Below are 16,474 nucleotides of genomic sequence, written 5' to 3'. Positions count from 1 at the left end.
GTTGTAAGTGCAATGAGCTAAATTTCCTGTTTCCCCATTGTAAAACCTTGTGTATGTTTCCGTGTATTCCTCCTGTAAATGGGTGTAGTAGACCTGGTGCATCATGCCATGTAATGTGATGAATGACAAATTATGACCTTACAATACATTTCAATCAGGAAAAATAAATAAAAGACAAAGACATAAAAAGAAAACCTTTGTGTAAGCTCTCTTTGGTGATCCCCTGACTTCCTCGAGTGCCAACATGAGCTTCATCTCTGCAATTTTGGGTGAAATGTCTCTCCTGCTTCGTGACGGATTGCGATCTCTGTTTTTTTAAATAACAATGTATTGCCAGCTCAGCGGAGAGGGTTGCATGGATCTACATGGGTGCACAGCCAAACCAGGTATCTGTAAGAGCAGCCACTGTGAGGACTCAGTAGTGTAGCCACGTTTTGCAGGTGCAGAGCCAGAAATCACATTATTTGGGAAAACAACAGTGTGACAGAATGAAAAGGGTCGTCCCAGTGATGAACCTACAGAGAATTATCAGCAGCTCCCTTTGGCTTTAAGGAGCTTTATAGTGAGTTTCAGCTCATTGTTTAGCTCTCTAGCCCACGACTTTACGGTTTTGGTTCACTCTCACCGCTCTCTGAAGTTCTCTGATGGCTGAATTCCATGTAGCTGCTTCAGTTTCAGGGTCCTGGCATCGTGCATGTTGGCTCACTGTCGCAGCTTACCTGAACGGAACGGAGCCATTGTTAATGTTGTTGGTGATACCTGTGCTTTACACACTATGACAAGTCAAAATGTCTGCTGTGAAGAGGGCCTACTGTAAGCATGGTTAGCACGCTCTTGTTAACATTTAGCTCAAAGCCCCGCTGTGCCTGAGTACAGCCTCTTTCCTGGTCTCTTAGAGCCACTAGCATGTCGTATCTAGACTGTGCTAACCCTGCTGTTAACCTGGGCAGGGTGTAGAAAGCGACACACTAACATGACACATAAAATACCAAAAGAGGAAAAAACAAACAAACAAAAAAAAAAAAAACCTACTTTGAAAAGTCTGAATTTAAAACTCATCACATTAGTTTCTTCTATAACAACACATCTCAACTCTGATTCCTTGTCCATTAATTCAGTATAATGGCTACAGGAGTACAGAGGGATAAATGACTCAGTTTAGACTGTTGTGCTGATGTATTTTTCATATTTATTTATTTATTTTTTTAAAAATGAAACATGGTCCAAAACTGAAATTAGGATTTTATTAGTAGACATTCCCCCCATTCGGTAATCTATGAAGCTGTCCACAGTGTGGACACGACCCCTTACAGTCCCCCACCTCAAAATAAAACATCTGGTACAATGTTCTCACCAAAAACTGCTTAAATACTATAAAAATAAATCAATTGCACAAAATAATATGCCATTTTGCTTGCGATTACCTCTGTGCAATACTTGTACACGTATGTAACATCGACAACCACATCATACAGTCCAAGAGAGGGAGGGTAAAATTCAACACAACACATATTTATAGAATGAAACAACACTCAAAGCAACGTAAAACCTAGATCTAGTTTAATGACAGAGCACTAGTCTTGTAACTGGTAGAGTCTGAATAAGCACTGACGAATGTAACCATTCCATATACTTACTAGCCACTTGGACCATTTTACCAGCTGCAATTATTTTACAGTCAAAGTCTTTTTTGACAAAGACTTTTGTTCATGTTTCATTTCTAACTGCTGCATTTAACCAGTGTTGAATTCACCTGTGACATTTCAACTTGAGTAGTGTTTGAATAACAGATTTTTAATGTCTATTTTAATAACATGCTGGGGAAAAAAAAGATTATCTTGGCATAAAAATAACTGAATTCTGGATTTTAAGACAAAAGTGTGTCCAATGGGAAGGAATGATTAAACGCAGTCTGTCTAACTTCAAACAGCACTGGCTAGTAAATCTGACACATGTAACGGCCACAGTCAAATGTACAAGTGTTAAGCTGGTGAATGATGTTCACTTCAAGCCCTGACTAGATACTCTGCTCCACTAAAAGATTCATGTTTAAGTGAAAGGAAAAAAACTCAGAGCCGTTTCGATTAGCAACATAAGCAAAGGAAGAAAAAAACAAAACAGTTTGACAACAGAGTTCTTTCATAAAACCTCAAAGATCATAAATAATACACAAAAAAGAGGGAGAAAGCAAGTGAATGAAAAAGGGGAAACTAAAACATCCAGGCATTAAGCATGACATGGAAACATGGACATGGACATGACATGGAAATGTAAAGTTAAATTGATCCAAGATGTGATACAAGGCTGGTTGTAGTGCCAAGTAGTTCAACAAGTTGTAAGCATTGTTAATTATCTGGAATATAATATATTAAGAATAACTAAGAAGGCAAAGTCATTATTATTTCAGCTGAGTAGCACATAGGCTGAGGATGTGTGTGTGTGTGTGTGTGTGTGCTGGGGAAAGTAATGCTACTGTACAAAAACAGGTCACACATACTGTTCATGTTGAGCTGTAGAAGTTGCATAGAGCCGTGTTGTGACTTACGTTATACTGTAGCTCCTAAATGCACTGATGAAAACGCCATGTTTTTAAACATCTGGTATTCAAACAAAATGCATGAAAATAGTGAGCGACGTTCAAAATAAATATTTCTGAAGGTCTCATAAGGTGTCTTGGTTGGTCAGCTGATGCAGGACAAGTAGTGGAGAGAATTTAAAGTCATCTCATTAGATTTGTGGCACATTCTATATCTGTTATGTTCTTCAAACGAGTGCAACTAGATGATAGTTTTCCATATTATCAACAAAAGCAAAAAACTACTTGTTTGCTGTTTAAAAATGTTCCATTTTTACCAGTGCAAACAGGCCTGCAGGTAATGTGAAGAAAATGTGCATTATGGTGTGATGATAACCTGGAGAGTTGAGGGTTGTAACCCGTTCACGAGGAGACACTAATGCAAGATGAAGCAGGGTTTTATATGAATAAGCCGCATTAAAACACAACTGATTCAGTCTGCTTTAACAGCAGCAAAGAAACAGATAAAAGGGATTTTTAATTTTATTTGTGCTTGGATCGATAATTTTATCTGAAGCTCAATATATTAAGCCTGTAGCTCTACTAAAAATGTCCCACTGAGAGGAATGTTTGAAAACTTTTTGACAATATGTTAATATAATTTCAGCATACATACTAAGTCAAAATCAAGTTTTGATAAAATGAAAGTCAAATCCGTCAAATTAATTCCTGTGGTCTCTTTTACCACAGGTGATTGCATGTGGCTCGGTGTCCAGCCATCATACTTTAGATCTTACACCAGCATCTGGATTTCCAATCCAAATCTGAATGGAAATTTGACTCCTGCTGAGCTTGAATAAAATGCAAACAAACTATCCAAGCAAACAATGTAAAATATCAAGTATTTGTAACATTAAGATAAAGCTATAGGGGAGCTAAAGTCCAAATATTTGTTGAGAGCAACATGGAATCATGACGGTGTAGCTCATTTCTGGCGTTGAGTTTCATGAGTCTTATGACTCAAAATGTGGAAAGAAAGGATTTCTGTACATCAAGCTCCAAAATACCTTATATCCAGTCTGCACAGCTTTGTTTCGTCCAGTCGGCCTGAGAGCTATCGACAGTCCTTTTTTGTGGTAACATTCACTGGGGTAGTCTAACTTTTTTTTTCCTTTTAAAAAAAAAAAATAAATAAATTAAATTCTGTTTGGGAATGAGATTCTTGATTTGCTGATCCATTTTACTATAATCAGTCTCAGAAAAAAAAGGTGATGCAAACACATGGATGGATTTTGAGATATTGGGCCTCTGGTGGTTTCTTTTCTGATCCCAGGTCTGCCTCTCTTTGTAGCTGCTGACATTTATTTGTGATCATTTCTCATGACACTGTGGTCGTTTTGCATCCTTGCAGTCATTTTGTGTCTGTTTGTACTGGTTTGTGTTTCTTTTAGTGACATTTTGCAGGTGAAGCCCACGGACCCCATGACCTCCTTGGCCCCTGGGCCTGTGCCTGCCAACACCTGTTCGGTAATCCATCCAGGCTCCAGCATCCAATCCAACCACAGCAGATAACCTAACAATGCATATTACATTCTAATACACTGACATGAATAATGTTTCATTTTTCTTGATCATGCTATGATAGTGAGATTAATAATAATGTAAATCTTGCATGTTCACATTGTCCAATTCCCGTCATTCACACAGCAAAGCCACTCTCTCCTGTAGTTAATGTGGCTTTAAGTGTTTGTACATATTTTTACTCATTCAAATGATGAATGTGCATGTGTGCATGTATTGTTAATGTTACTTACATTTACTCTTGCTTTTAATTTCCTCAATGTTACTAAGTTGAACACAGATGGAGATTGTAACTAATTTGGAAATTAAATATCTATTTCAAATGTCAAAATCACTGTACAATGAGTTTTAGCTCTGTAAGAGTGAACTTAGTCCCCGAGGTTCAGATTTACATGCACATGTGCTGCTAAACTCTGACCTCTGACCTGCCTGTGGTGAGGGAAAACAGACGTGTGCCTTAAAAATCACCTTGATAATCAAGAGATTTCCTCATCAATGTAAAGATGTATGAACCAGTTAAGAAATCTTTCTGCACTTGTGCGAAGCCCGTTTTCATGTTAGTAAACCTTAGCAGCTGAAAAATTACTACCAAAATATGGCAGAGCAGCCAGAAAAAAATAGCTCAGTGTTTCTTAAACTCTACTTGTTCTTTTAGAAACCCACACAGAGTGTATTAATGTTAGGAGTACTGTGGATTGTTAAACATACTGCACATACTACTCCTGGTAGTAAAACCAACAGCTATTCTTAGAGACATACAGAAGCCACAGGCCAAGTATTAAGATGAAAGAGTTACATTTTGAGGGGGCTAACAGCTCAGGCCTGCCACCCAACCTGTGCTCGATCTATTTATATGTTTGATGTATAAGAACATCAGAACTCATGTGGTTTCTTTTCTGATCCCAGTGCATTCAAGCTGCACATTCCACTATGCTGTCGAGGAAACATCCGTTCGGTGTCTGGTGACTAAATCTTTTAGGGATATGACACATGGACAGTAATAAACTCATGCTTGCATTCGATTTGTCTCGACCAATTTAACCAACAGTATTTCTTTATAATTTTTTTCCTTACAGAGTACTATGTCATCTACTTTTTTTTTTTTTAAGAGCATTTGAGTCTTTAAAAGTTTCCAAAAAAGAAAAAGCATCCTCAAAATCCATCTTCAGTCAAAGGAGCATTCACATCCCTGATTTCCCCGTTGACTTGGTGTCCATCCTTGTCCATAAATCCATCACTGTGATTATTCTGTCCTACTTCATTTTGTTTTCACTCATTATTCACACGTGACTAAATGGTTTCTCAGAGGAGCGAGTTTGATTGTAAAGACGTTAAACATTCAGATTGGACCTGTGAGTTTGTGGGCTGTTGTTTGATTCAGACGCACCAACTCTCTGCCACTGGGATTGGCCAGGAATATAATGCTTATTGTGCTCTAAATGTTGTCAGGGCAGAGAGACGGGAAACGTTTGCTGGTCATTAGGTGACAAAAAGAAAAATTCACCCAAGATGATGAGAACAAGACTGTGGTGAAGATGACGAAAAAAAAAGCAAAAAAAAAAGCACCTGAAGACTCAGTAGACATCAAGCAGGCCACAGTCTAAGAGAATTGATGGACGACATTTGGCTTCTTTTTAAATCTTTCCAATCTGTGCTGGGTTTGTCGCTCAGTTTATAAAGAGGGAAGATGATGATGAAGGCAGTGAGATGAAGATGGGAGTAAAAGTTGGTATGTGGATTCTTAACATTCCTCCCCAATTTGTGACAGGCAGATCATTGCAGGTTACAGAGGAGGAGGAGGAGGATGAAGGCCTGCAGGCTATCAGTAGATGTCAGGCAGGTCTTGGTAGTTCCTACTGAAGTAGCCACCAGTGTAGATCCAGTCCTGGAAGCCAGTGTACGGGTTGTTGCCCGACTGGAACCACCTGGAAGACACACGAACACCAACTAAATGACTGCAGAGATTTACCATGACTTTTTTTTTTTTTTTTTTTAAACATTGTTTTTAAATTTTATTTTTATTGTTACTTCTGTTGGGTTTTTTCAACAGCCTGTTACTGTTTTCTATGAGTAATTTGTATTGTTTACCCTTTAATTTCTGACATCACTTCAGTTATTTTCTGATGTTTCTGTTTGATTTTTTTCATCCTTTTTTTCTTGTTTAATTCATACTGTGGGTTTTATTTATTGATTTTTATTTTTACATTTATTATTATTTCATGTTTTATAACACTGTCCAGAAAGTTGGGGGTGACAAGATGTAGCAGATGTAGCAGAGCTCCCTCTTCTACATCTTTTTTTTTTGTTAGCGTGAAGGAGGCATTGCATCTGTGCCTGCAGAATATCACATCAACCCTAAACTCAGTGGACTTTGTGTTTCTGGGAATATTTGCTTTTTATTCTCTACATTCAGACTCAGTGTCCTATGTAGGAAAGACCTGCTAATGCTTGTACGCCTACATAACTTCAAGAACAATCTTGATAATCCTCATCTTACTGCCTGCGACTGCTTTAAATAAGCCTTCAGCTTGCCTATTATCTATTTTTCAGTTGTGTTTATGATTCTGTTCCTGTTTTTTTTTTTTCAGTATATAACTGTTCAAGGAATAGATCAACATTTAGTGGAATGTGCTGATTTGCTTTTTTTGCTGAGAGTTAGAGGAAAAGATTGATACCACTCTCATATATCTGTGTTTTTGCTCAAAGCTCCCATAAAAAAACAAACAAAAAAAACCAAAAAACAAAACAACAACAAATTGTTGTTTTTACACTTCAGTTTTTGTATGAATGTAATGTGTTAATTAGTGAGTATTAGGGGCAATGCTGTCAAAGTGCATGTGGACTTGGCCAAACTACTCTGTATAAACTAAGGTTAAATACATTTTATCATCACTGTGTATTCACTGACATGTCAAAGCAAAGCTCTATGAGACTGTTTTTAGACCATAAAAAGACAGGTAAAAGCATGAACAGCTAATCTTGATACAGTACATAAGAGCTTTTTCTTGCCTATTGATACACACAGTCAGTTTAAAATAAACGATCATCAGTCTTCAAAACTGGCAAAAATATCATCTTTCGCATCATTAACACCTTTCCCCACAGATGAAGGCAATGTTGACGTGTTAAAAACTCTCTTTTGAGGGGACCTCACTTGCTTGGAAACTGGTTTGATCAAAGCAAGTATATCAGGTCTTTGGTGTCTCTGTAACAGGATGTACCTGATAAACAACAATATAGTTATGTTGTGTTTGTTCTATTTGTATGTTCGATAGAATTTAATTGAACACTTGAGAGCACTGAACGTTAGTGTGCGCGCATGTTTCCTACCGAGTAGACCACTCCTCTTCATTCTTGGCTCTCTCCTTTCTTGCAGTTCTCTGTTTGTCCTCCAGTCTCTCCTTCTCCTTACTCGCCTCATCTGAACAAACATAACAAGTCTCAACCTCTGCGGATTGTACCATTTAGCCCATTGTTCAAGTAAAAGAGTTCTGCACCACAAGACAGTGATACAGACATCCAGCAGGTGGCAGCACTGTCTTATTAATATTCTGCTTGTCACATTGGGATTCATTTTAATACATCAAGCTTCCACACTTATTTGGCAATAAAAATGTATCATTGCTGAAAAGTCTTGAGAGAAAATTCTAAATGTCAGCTGTAACTTCTCATTATACTTTATTTATTTATTTATTCAAAAGAAAACAAGGTTTCTGCAGGGCACTGCCGGCAAACAAGACACTGTATGTTCAGGCAAACAAGAGATGCACTTAACACTGATAAGACTTTTAAATCAAATTACCCATGTTGCCATTCTCCATGGCTCTGATGTCAGGCCTGAAGCGACAGTCGGTGGGGGCCAAGATGGCCTCCATGCCAGGCTCCAGTTCATTGAGAGACATCGCAAAGTTGGTGAAGTTGTACATCTGGAGAAGGAAGAGAAGAACGTTGTGAGTGTGTGTTTGCAAATGCAGATGTGTATTCTGTTAATTCAGGCACATTTATCTTTTATGTGTCAAATCTGCTTGATCACACATCAAAATCAAGTTTCAACATTATACAGTTAAGCAAATCCTTTGACAATTACAGCTCATTGACTGAATTTTTGTTTGCTAGGCTGCGTGTCTATGACTTTTTTTGTATCTGAAAAGCAGCTAATCAACTGTCTGTCATCTGATTCACTGGTGATGTGTGCAAGAGCCTCCTTTTAAAACAAAGTTACATCTCTGATCTCATGGCAATGAGTGTGTATGAGGTGTTGGATTCGGAACCCCTGTGTGTTTCAGTCGGTCTATACGTGAGTGTGTTTTTATTTTTATACCGTAGCGGAGTGTGCTGGTCTGGAGTCTATCCTCCACAGCAGAGTGCTTCCTGGTACGACACACACCGTCTCCTGGATTTCTGGCATGTCATCCGCGTCATCGTTCTCCGCTCCCTCCAGCTCTTCCTGGAAATAATATACTTCATTGTAAGTACTTATACATTAAAAATATGCAACCATAAAGTTCAGTACTCACATTATGTTAGAATCATTTATACCGTATCTTTATGTAGTTACCGTGAATATCAAGGTTTGTTTCACGATCTGATTTGCTTTAGTAAAGGTTTTTCTAAAGTCACCAGGAAAGCTACACATATTTTGCCGCTATTGTGCTTCACTACAAACAACCAAACAGACTAAAGCTGAATAGCCGACAGCCTCAGCTACAACCTACACAAGCCTGTTAGTTTACCTTGATAAGACCACACAGAATGCTATGGACACCAACAAGAAATTAAGAGAAAAAGAAAAAAAAATAAATGGGACTAACCCGACAATTCATAAAAACAGCAATTAAAGAAAACAACCCAATAATATTCACAATGTAAGCTTCCATGAAATACAGCAGACACAGAAATTCCAATCTCATAACAATGACAATAAATACAGTGAGCAGTTTTGGATTAAAAAGAAGGACAGGTGAAAATGCAACGATTTTCTAACTTGTTCTCACATTTTTGTGCTTCTTGTTGTCTCCTTTCTTATCTGACTTCTTGTGGGTCTCGTAGGCCTGAGGGTCGACACTCCACATGCACTCGGTCCACTTCCCATAGATGACACAGCGCTTCTTTTTACTGGACAGAGAGAAAGACAGGACAGAGGTGGGAGAAGAGGAAGAAGAGAGGAAAACGTAGTAGAGGAAGAATGGGAGGAAAAGGGACAGGATGAAAAAACAAGAGAGGTGAAAAGCAGGAGAAGACAGAGAGTGGAGAAGAAAATTTATAGAAAAGGACAATATTCAGAGCAAGAAAAGGAGAATAAATGTGAGTGGAGAACAAGGACAAGCGAGGAGAAGTGACAGACAAAGAAGGAGAAGAGGAAGAGGTGCATAGAGGAAAAGAAGAAGAAGAGGAACAATTAAAGGAGAAAATGGAGAAGAGAAAATGTACGTGTAAGCAGATGGAAAATGAGGAGGAAAAAGACGAACCAGTTAAGTATAACAACGTTTTGAAACTTTAAATTCTACAACATCATACAACATTCATACTGTAGTTGATTTGACAAACTCCAACCTCTTGTCCTGGATGTATCCCTCCACTTTGTGTAGCTCTTTGCCAAACATCCCACAGGGCTTGAAATTCAACACACACTTGTCTCCAGTGCTGCGTGAAGAAAAGAGGAGAGAAGAAGAACCGGTTAACATCTTGTCGCTAGCTGAGCTTTGGTGAATTTGATAAACATAAAACCTAAAATTAAATATCACTTATCTATACTCGCATATTGGATTTTGTTTTTGTTTGTTTTTTTAAATAAAGATTTTGCAATAAAGCCATTATAAAAACGTTTTATTTAACATACATTACTCTGCTTTATGTTCATATAGAAGATGTATGTTCATGGCAATTACCAACATTAAGGACTGAGGCTGAAGTCTCTGAAAGAGAAGTGTGAGGTTTACAGGAGAAAAGAGTATTGTTACTAATTGTAATTAAGAGTATTATGGAATTGAACAACTTAATATAAACCCTCCTGAGAGGTGGGGTGTTGTGACGACAGGTTGCCAGACTGAATCCCAGACTGACTCTGTTGATCAAGCTTTCCGTGTTTTATATGCAAGACACACAACCAATCAGTGCAATAGTGTCATCAAACTGTGCAGGACTGTGATTAGACAGCTTCACAGCTCCTGATGTGAATCTGTGCAACTGTGTGAATATGACACAGAGCATGACAGAAATAAGGCTACAAAGCTTTTACAAAACAAGCTTTACAGAACTTCCCTGGGTAAATAAAGGTTTAAAAGTGATCCAGAGATTTTTTGCCCGAGAAAACACACAGAGAGTAAACACGCTACAGTCTAAAGTATCAGAGTAAACACTGTGACAGAGTAAATGAAGGCACCAGACAGGAATGTCTAACAGCTCTGTAAGCAACAGACATCAGTCAGTTATCCTTTGCTTTATTTGTACTTGGACTGTGGCTCAGTGTCTCCTGCAAGGACTGAGGAGACAAAACTCTGGACAGTCGTGGGTGAGGCTCAATCATGACGCATGTCCTGCTGACCACCAATAAAGGTCGATCAACAATTTCAGAGGACCTTACCCTTTAAATTGACTTTATTGTATATTACAGTGGGAAAAAAAAGGAAAATGAATCAACATTAATGTGGATAATTAACTGTTTTACTAACTTAGGAAAATGACAAACATTTGCTGAGTCCAGCTCTTCAAATGTGTAGATTTGCTGCTGTTTTCTTTATATCACTGGAATCTTAATATCGTTATCATTTGAACTTCTGGTCAGACAAAAGAAGCAATTTGCAGATGTCACCTTGTGCTTTAGGAGATTTGATGGGCACTTTTGATAATTTTCTGACATAAAGTATTAATCAATAATCAAGGTAATCGTTGAAAATAATTGTTTGCTGTACCCCTACTACACGATACATTGTTCTATAAAGAAGTTTTTCTGAAATATTAATATGTGTGTATTTGTAAATCATTGTCTCTTGGTCACGATAGCTTTACTATGTCTTTTTTAATTATGTTTAAAAACAAACTACACTTAAGCCTACAAAGTATAAACTGTTAAAAGCAAAAATGCACTCAGCTCCCATTGTGCCTAATCAGCGTGTCAAATTATTCTGTGTACCTCCTAGAACTACAACTTGGAGAGACCATGCATGTATCGTTTACATACCTGTGGTTGACTATTTCCACTGTGCCATACTGCTCTATCCACAATTTGCCTAGGATGATGTTGTGTACACAGCAGTAGGGGTTACTCCATGTGTACGCCTCGTTGTGCCTGGAGGAGAAGAGCAGAGGAGAGGAATGGGGGGGGGGGTCAGGGAAGAGGGGAGGTGAATAGAACAACATGAAGGAATGACAGAATAAAATAGAAAGCAGGAAAGGCAGAAGAGGAAAGGCAGAGGATAATGGAAGAAAAAAAGAAGAAAACCAGACAAAAGAGAAGAAATGGAAAGAGAAAGGAGAGGAGAAGAAGAGGAACAGATTTTGGATCACAGAACGGTGCTAGGAACAAACAAACCAGCCTCCCTGTCGGACTCACTTGAGCAGCTCTAGTGTGATGGTCCCTTTAGGCTCAGCCTCAACACTCTTGCCCCAGAACTTGAGTTTGGGGTAGATGGAGCCGTGAAAGACAAAGTCCCCGGCCAGGCTCTCTGCATGGAAGGCACTGACTGGCGGATGATGGGATACTTGCTCTGATACCAGCCGGAAACCCTGTTCCTCTCTGTAGAAGGCAGTAGAGGAAAAAAAAGGATAAATACATAGTTCAAACTGGTGACATTTAAAAGAGGTGTGTGTGTGTCTGTGTGTGTGTCTATGTGTGTGTCTATGTGTGTGTACCTGGTGAGTTCAAAGGTCTCTCCCAACAGAGGGTTGAAGGGTTTTCCAGTTCTGTCCCACTGTGACGCAACTGCTGACACAGCAAAAGCAGCAACTGCCTGAAGACAAACAATCACAGAAAGACCATGTTAGTGTGTGTGTGTATTTGCGAGACATGACACTGTTTATATGTGTGTGTTTCTATTTCCACATACATTGCATCTTCTGTAGCTTCTCTGAGTCAGTGAGTGTATGCATCTGTGTGTCTGTTGAGTTGGTTGATTGGATAAATACATTGGGCTTCATTGCATGTAAAACAGACTGTTTATGCCAGAATCAATGACCTTGATCTCTGGTCTTCTCTAATCTATATTATGAAGGTTTTGTATTTCTTCAATTCCGACAGAGCGGAGCATGTCAGAGTCAAAACTGCAAGTGAGATAAATGAATTTGGATTTATATACCAAGTACGGGTTGTTGAATCTTCCTCACCTAACACTAAGGATTTATTTGTGAGGCTCCAATTGTTAATATTCTTTAATAGACTGTATAGTGAGCTCAAGCTCTCTTTTTTTTTCAATACTGAAAATAAATACTACTGTAATACCAAAATAATATTGTTTTTGTTTGAAATTAAAATGTGTCTGAATGTGGACAATGCTCTTAAAAGAATATCAGAGTTGTTCACACAGACACAGTGAAAAATGCTTTCCATTAAAAATGACATTTTAAAAATGAACAAAATGTTCATTTTTTTCAAGCCCATACACTGATGACTTGTGTGCGTGTGTGTGTGTGTGTGTGTGTGTGTGTGTGTGTGTGTGTGTGTGTTTGTCTCTCTCTGACCTGCATGCGCTCTATGGAGTTGGACAGTGAGCAGGCTTTGTTGATGAGGTAAGTGTGTTCCATGTATTCTGTGATTCTCTGTAGGAAGCTCAGAGGCTCGTTGAAGATGATGGGCATCGTGATCTTGGACAGTTCCTGTGAAAAGCACGCAACATCAAGTCTGTACTTTAGATTTCGACCTCGGCTAAAATTATTTGAAATTCTTAAATCCTCTGCCTTTGTCCTTGTAAATGCAGCTAATGCGAGAGAAAACTATTAGTGTCATAAACAGGATGGTGTGATAACATATAAGAATTGATGTTGAAACAACTGATGGCCAATGTTATTGTATCATTAAAATATTACACTATCAATTTTAGACATGTCCCAGGTAAAAAGAAGTCATTTTGTTTTAGATATTTATGACATAATTCAAAATACTGATTTTTCACTAGTTACATGGTCCCTTAAATACAGTTACTGAAAACCCTTTTCAGGTTTTTTTATTTTTATTTGTTTGTTTCAAACACAAATTCCTCAAATCACACTACGCTGTACGTGGGACAAAAATATTCATTAGCCTGGTTATGATCTATTATATTCTGTCAACTATGAAAGCATCTAAACCGCCCACTAAAGAAGTTTCCCTCTGTACAGTGTACTTGTCACTGGGATATTAATATGTGTAGAAAACTAGCATTGCATCTGTGGCTCCTTACCAATCCAATGCATTTTTTCAGGATACTCCAGACACTGATAGTGTTTCTGGAAAACATGGGAGCAGGTAATGACATCCTGAAATGAAAGACAAAATTTCTGGGCATGAATGAAGAGCATGGACAAACACAGCTTCTCCAATATCTGACACTTGGTACTGTACTTGGTATTTTCTTAAAGGATCAGATTTGACATCACAGGACGAACTGATGAGTTAAAAGTATATGTTCAGCCACAAAACCCACCAACCTCCTTTAAGTTAACACACTTAGTATTGATTTCATCGACCATCCAGTTTTCTATCATCTGTAACGTCAGCTTCAGAGGTGTCTCAATTGTGCTGCCCTTGTTTCCAAGTCTTTGGCATCCAAAAAACATATTTCCCAAGATGACAGTGATATAAAAACACAGTTACAGAAAGAGAAGAAAGCTATTCTGTTCTCCCATGCCTGCTCTCAGTATCACCGTCATGTGGATCAATACCAACAGTATTTAATCTAACAAACCGGTCAGAATGAAAATCAAGGTTTCAGATAAACTGAGCATGTGGTCTTTCTGGTTTGTTAGCAGGGCAAAGGATACAGAAATGCTATGTGTAGATTAGAAAGAAAATGGCAGGTGCTACAACGAGAAAGAAACAAACAATTCAACCTAAATCTGACTTGTTGTTCTGATGATAGTGGACAAACAGACAGACGAGAACAGATCTGTTCACATGACCAAAAGCCAAAACAGAGTCAAGCCTCTCTTTCCTAGAGTGGTAATTTTCCACTCTCTTTGTCATTACTCTAATGACATTAAAGTAATATGGCAGCAAAAGCCAAATGCTTTTATGTATGAGTCAACAAAATAAGTCCCTCACTGACTTCTCCCAACTTTTTCTCCTTCTATTTTTCTCTTCGATATTTCACATCTAGAATGGATCACACCAATCTAAAAGCCTTGGAATAAATATTCTAAGATTTCTTGCAGAAATTCACTCCTACTCTCTAAGAACCCAGTAACTTTTGCATGGTGTGCCTTTCTTTACATGTGCTGGCATTTAACATATGTACCGTAGAACAGCTGTCCTCCAAAGGTCATTAATCTTACTGCAACTTGAGTGAATACTTACTTTGCCTTACTATGAAAATGCATTTGTTATGGTAATAAAATGGGCCCATCTTTTCAACTTGCAGCCATGTCTTCCAGTCATTTTTCATGCTACAATGGCAGTGTACAGTTCAGTTGCGTGGCAAAACTTTGTGAGAAAAAATGTGTTATAATAAATGTCAACAAAAGACAACATAAAAATCTGTAAATGGAAGATCAAATACAGAGCTATTAACCAAGTGGCATCCAACCCTAGTCAGTAAAAGTTGTGACCCTGCCCTTCACATTGTATTAGATTCAGTAGGAAGCTTCAAATAGTTTCTGGAGAACACATAATGCAGCTCAGACATACAAATACACACACACACTTGCAGATGGAATGTGGTGCAGGAATCCAGCAGTACCTGTGTTTCTTGATGCCGTTCTCCTGTGGCACTGAGCCGTTGTCCTTCTGACTGCTGCCATCAAACACCAGTGCATCTTTGAAACTGGCTTCCGACACCCCTTCATACGACTCATCTGAATCCAGGCCTATGGGAGACAAAATGTGACGTAAGGTTATAGTCACAATAAATCTCACAACCTGCTCATTCATTGTGGATTAAAAAGTAACATCTAAAAGATGTAGAAAGTAATGTTAAAAACTAGTCTTCTAATGAAATAGAGACATCTATGATTTTGCTGGCAGTTGATTTGGGGTCAAATATTAGTATTTTGTTGGCAACATTAGACAGTCACAGACAACGGTATAAATTTGCATACTGTTTGCATGCTACATTGGGTACTTCTTGTCTGTGTCTGGCCGGCAAACTTTGTTGATTGCCTGAAACTGTTTACACTGACTAGTCTCTTCACTGAGACTAGCGGTGGGTGTCTTTAAAAACGCTTTTAACCAATTTATGGTCATGATTCCAAAGTTCCAAGGTACAATATAAATAATGGTAAATATTGCATATAAATTGTCATGTTGCAACCATATGAAACCATGGCATCTTGTTTCAATAGCTGCAATGCAAATAAAATACCCTGTATACCTGACATTGTCATGCAGTGTGAAAAAACAACAACTCTAAATTCAAATTTTATAAATATTAAAAGGTAAAAAAAAAAGAAAATAATGAGGGTATGAACATGAGTTAAGAGACAAAACTGAAAAAACAGTGATCTCCACCTGGGTGGTAGTCAGAATGTGAACATGGCAGGTGAGCACTTAGTGCTGCAGGGTGAAGTTTTGGTGAGCTCAAGGTGGGGCCTTAACAGCAGCTTAAAATAGACCAAATGGCTTATTATCATTCAGCAAACACACCTTCTCAACTGTCAGTATAATGTCAAGAGGTACTGAAATGTTTTAGAGGATCTGCATTTGTTATTAGTAAATGATTGGCAGTGATGATAGTCATGTTACTCACAAGTTCCATTTCTTTGGTGGGGGGGGTTGTATTTGTATTACACTACAGTTACACTACAAAGTCAATCACAACGGGTGAAACAGGGGTGAAACTCAAAATTCTGCCATTTGCTCCAAACCTCCATATATTTAAATGGTAAACGGACTGCATTTATATAACACTGGTCTGACCATCGGGAGCAATATGGGGCTCATTAGCTTTGACATGTGGACAGGAGGAGCCAGGGTTCGAACCACCATCTGTTGAGCCACAGAAAACCAAATTAGTGTGTATAAAATACTGTCTATTATTCTGTGCATAAAATATGCAGTCTTTCGACAACATCCTCCACGCCTCTTTAGCTGCCATTAGGCGACCTTGGAGCAGACTTCTGTAATATATGGCAAATTTAGCCTCGTTGGTTAAAAAAATTTAACAGTTTTAAGAACAGTTCTGAGGATCAATATTATTCTGGAAAAATAACAAAATTACCAAACAGAGTACTGATATATTTTAATTCACCTTA

General features: G+C 38.2%; 1 protein-coding gene across 4 annotated transcripts in view; it reads right to left on the bottom strand.

Annotated features, from left to right (window-relative positions):
• Positions 1 to 1,230: 1,230 nt before the first annotated feature.
• The window catches only part of LOC120803736 (oxysterol-binding protein-related protein 2-like), a 34,789-nt gene continuing 19,545 nt past the window's right edge, over positions 1,231 to 16,474 (bottom strand). For all 4 annotated transcript variants that reach the window (XM_040152561.1, XM_040152562.1, XM_040152564.1 and 1 more), the window contains exons 3-14: positions 14,965 to 15,091; positions 13,471 to 13,546; positions 12,773 to 12,907; positions 11,948 to 12,045; positions 11,649 to 11,831; positions 11,277 to 11,384; positions 9,650 to 9,739; positions 9,091 to 9,211; positions 8,418 to 8,543; positions 7,899 to 8,022; positions 7,427 to 7,517; positions 1,231 to 6,021 (exon numbers count right to left, since the gene is read on the bottom strand). In XM_040152561.1, the coding sequence (XP_040008495.1) occupies positions 5,919 to 6,021; positions 7,427 to 7,517; positions 7,899 to 8,022; positions 8,418 to 8,543; positions 9,091 to 9,211; positions 9,650 to 9,739; positions 11,277 to 11,384; positions 11,649 to 11,831; positions 11,948 to 12,045; positions 12,773 to 12,907; positions 13,471 to 13,546; positions 14,965 to 15,091 (1,382 nt within the window). In that variant the 3' untranslated portion in view covers positions 1,231 to 5,918. The remainder of the gene's footprint in view (positions 6,022 to 7,426; positions 7,518 to 7,898; positions 8,023 to 8,417; positions 8,544 to 9,090; positions 9,212 to 9,649; positions 9,740 to 11,276; positions 11,385 to 11,648; positions 11,832 to 11,947; positions 12,046 to 12,772; positions 12,908 to 13,470; positions 13,547 to 14,964; positions 15,092 to 16,474) is intronic.

This window comes from Xiphias gladius, chromosome 18, assembly GCF_016859285.1.
Source record: "Xiphias gladius isolate SHS-SW01 ecotype Sanya breed wild chromosome 18, ASM1685928v1, whole genome shotgun sequence".
Lineage (NCBI taxonomy): Eukaryota > Metazoa > Chordata > Actinopteri > Istiophoriformes > Xiphiidae > Xiphias > Xiphias gladius.
This window is presented reverse-complemented; position numbering and strand designations above follow the sequence as displayed.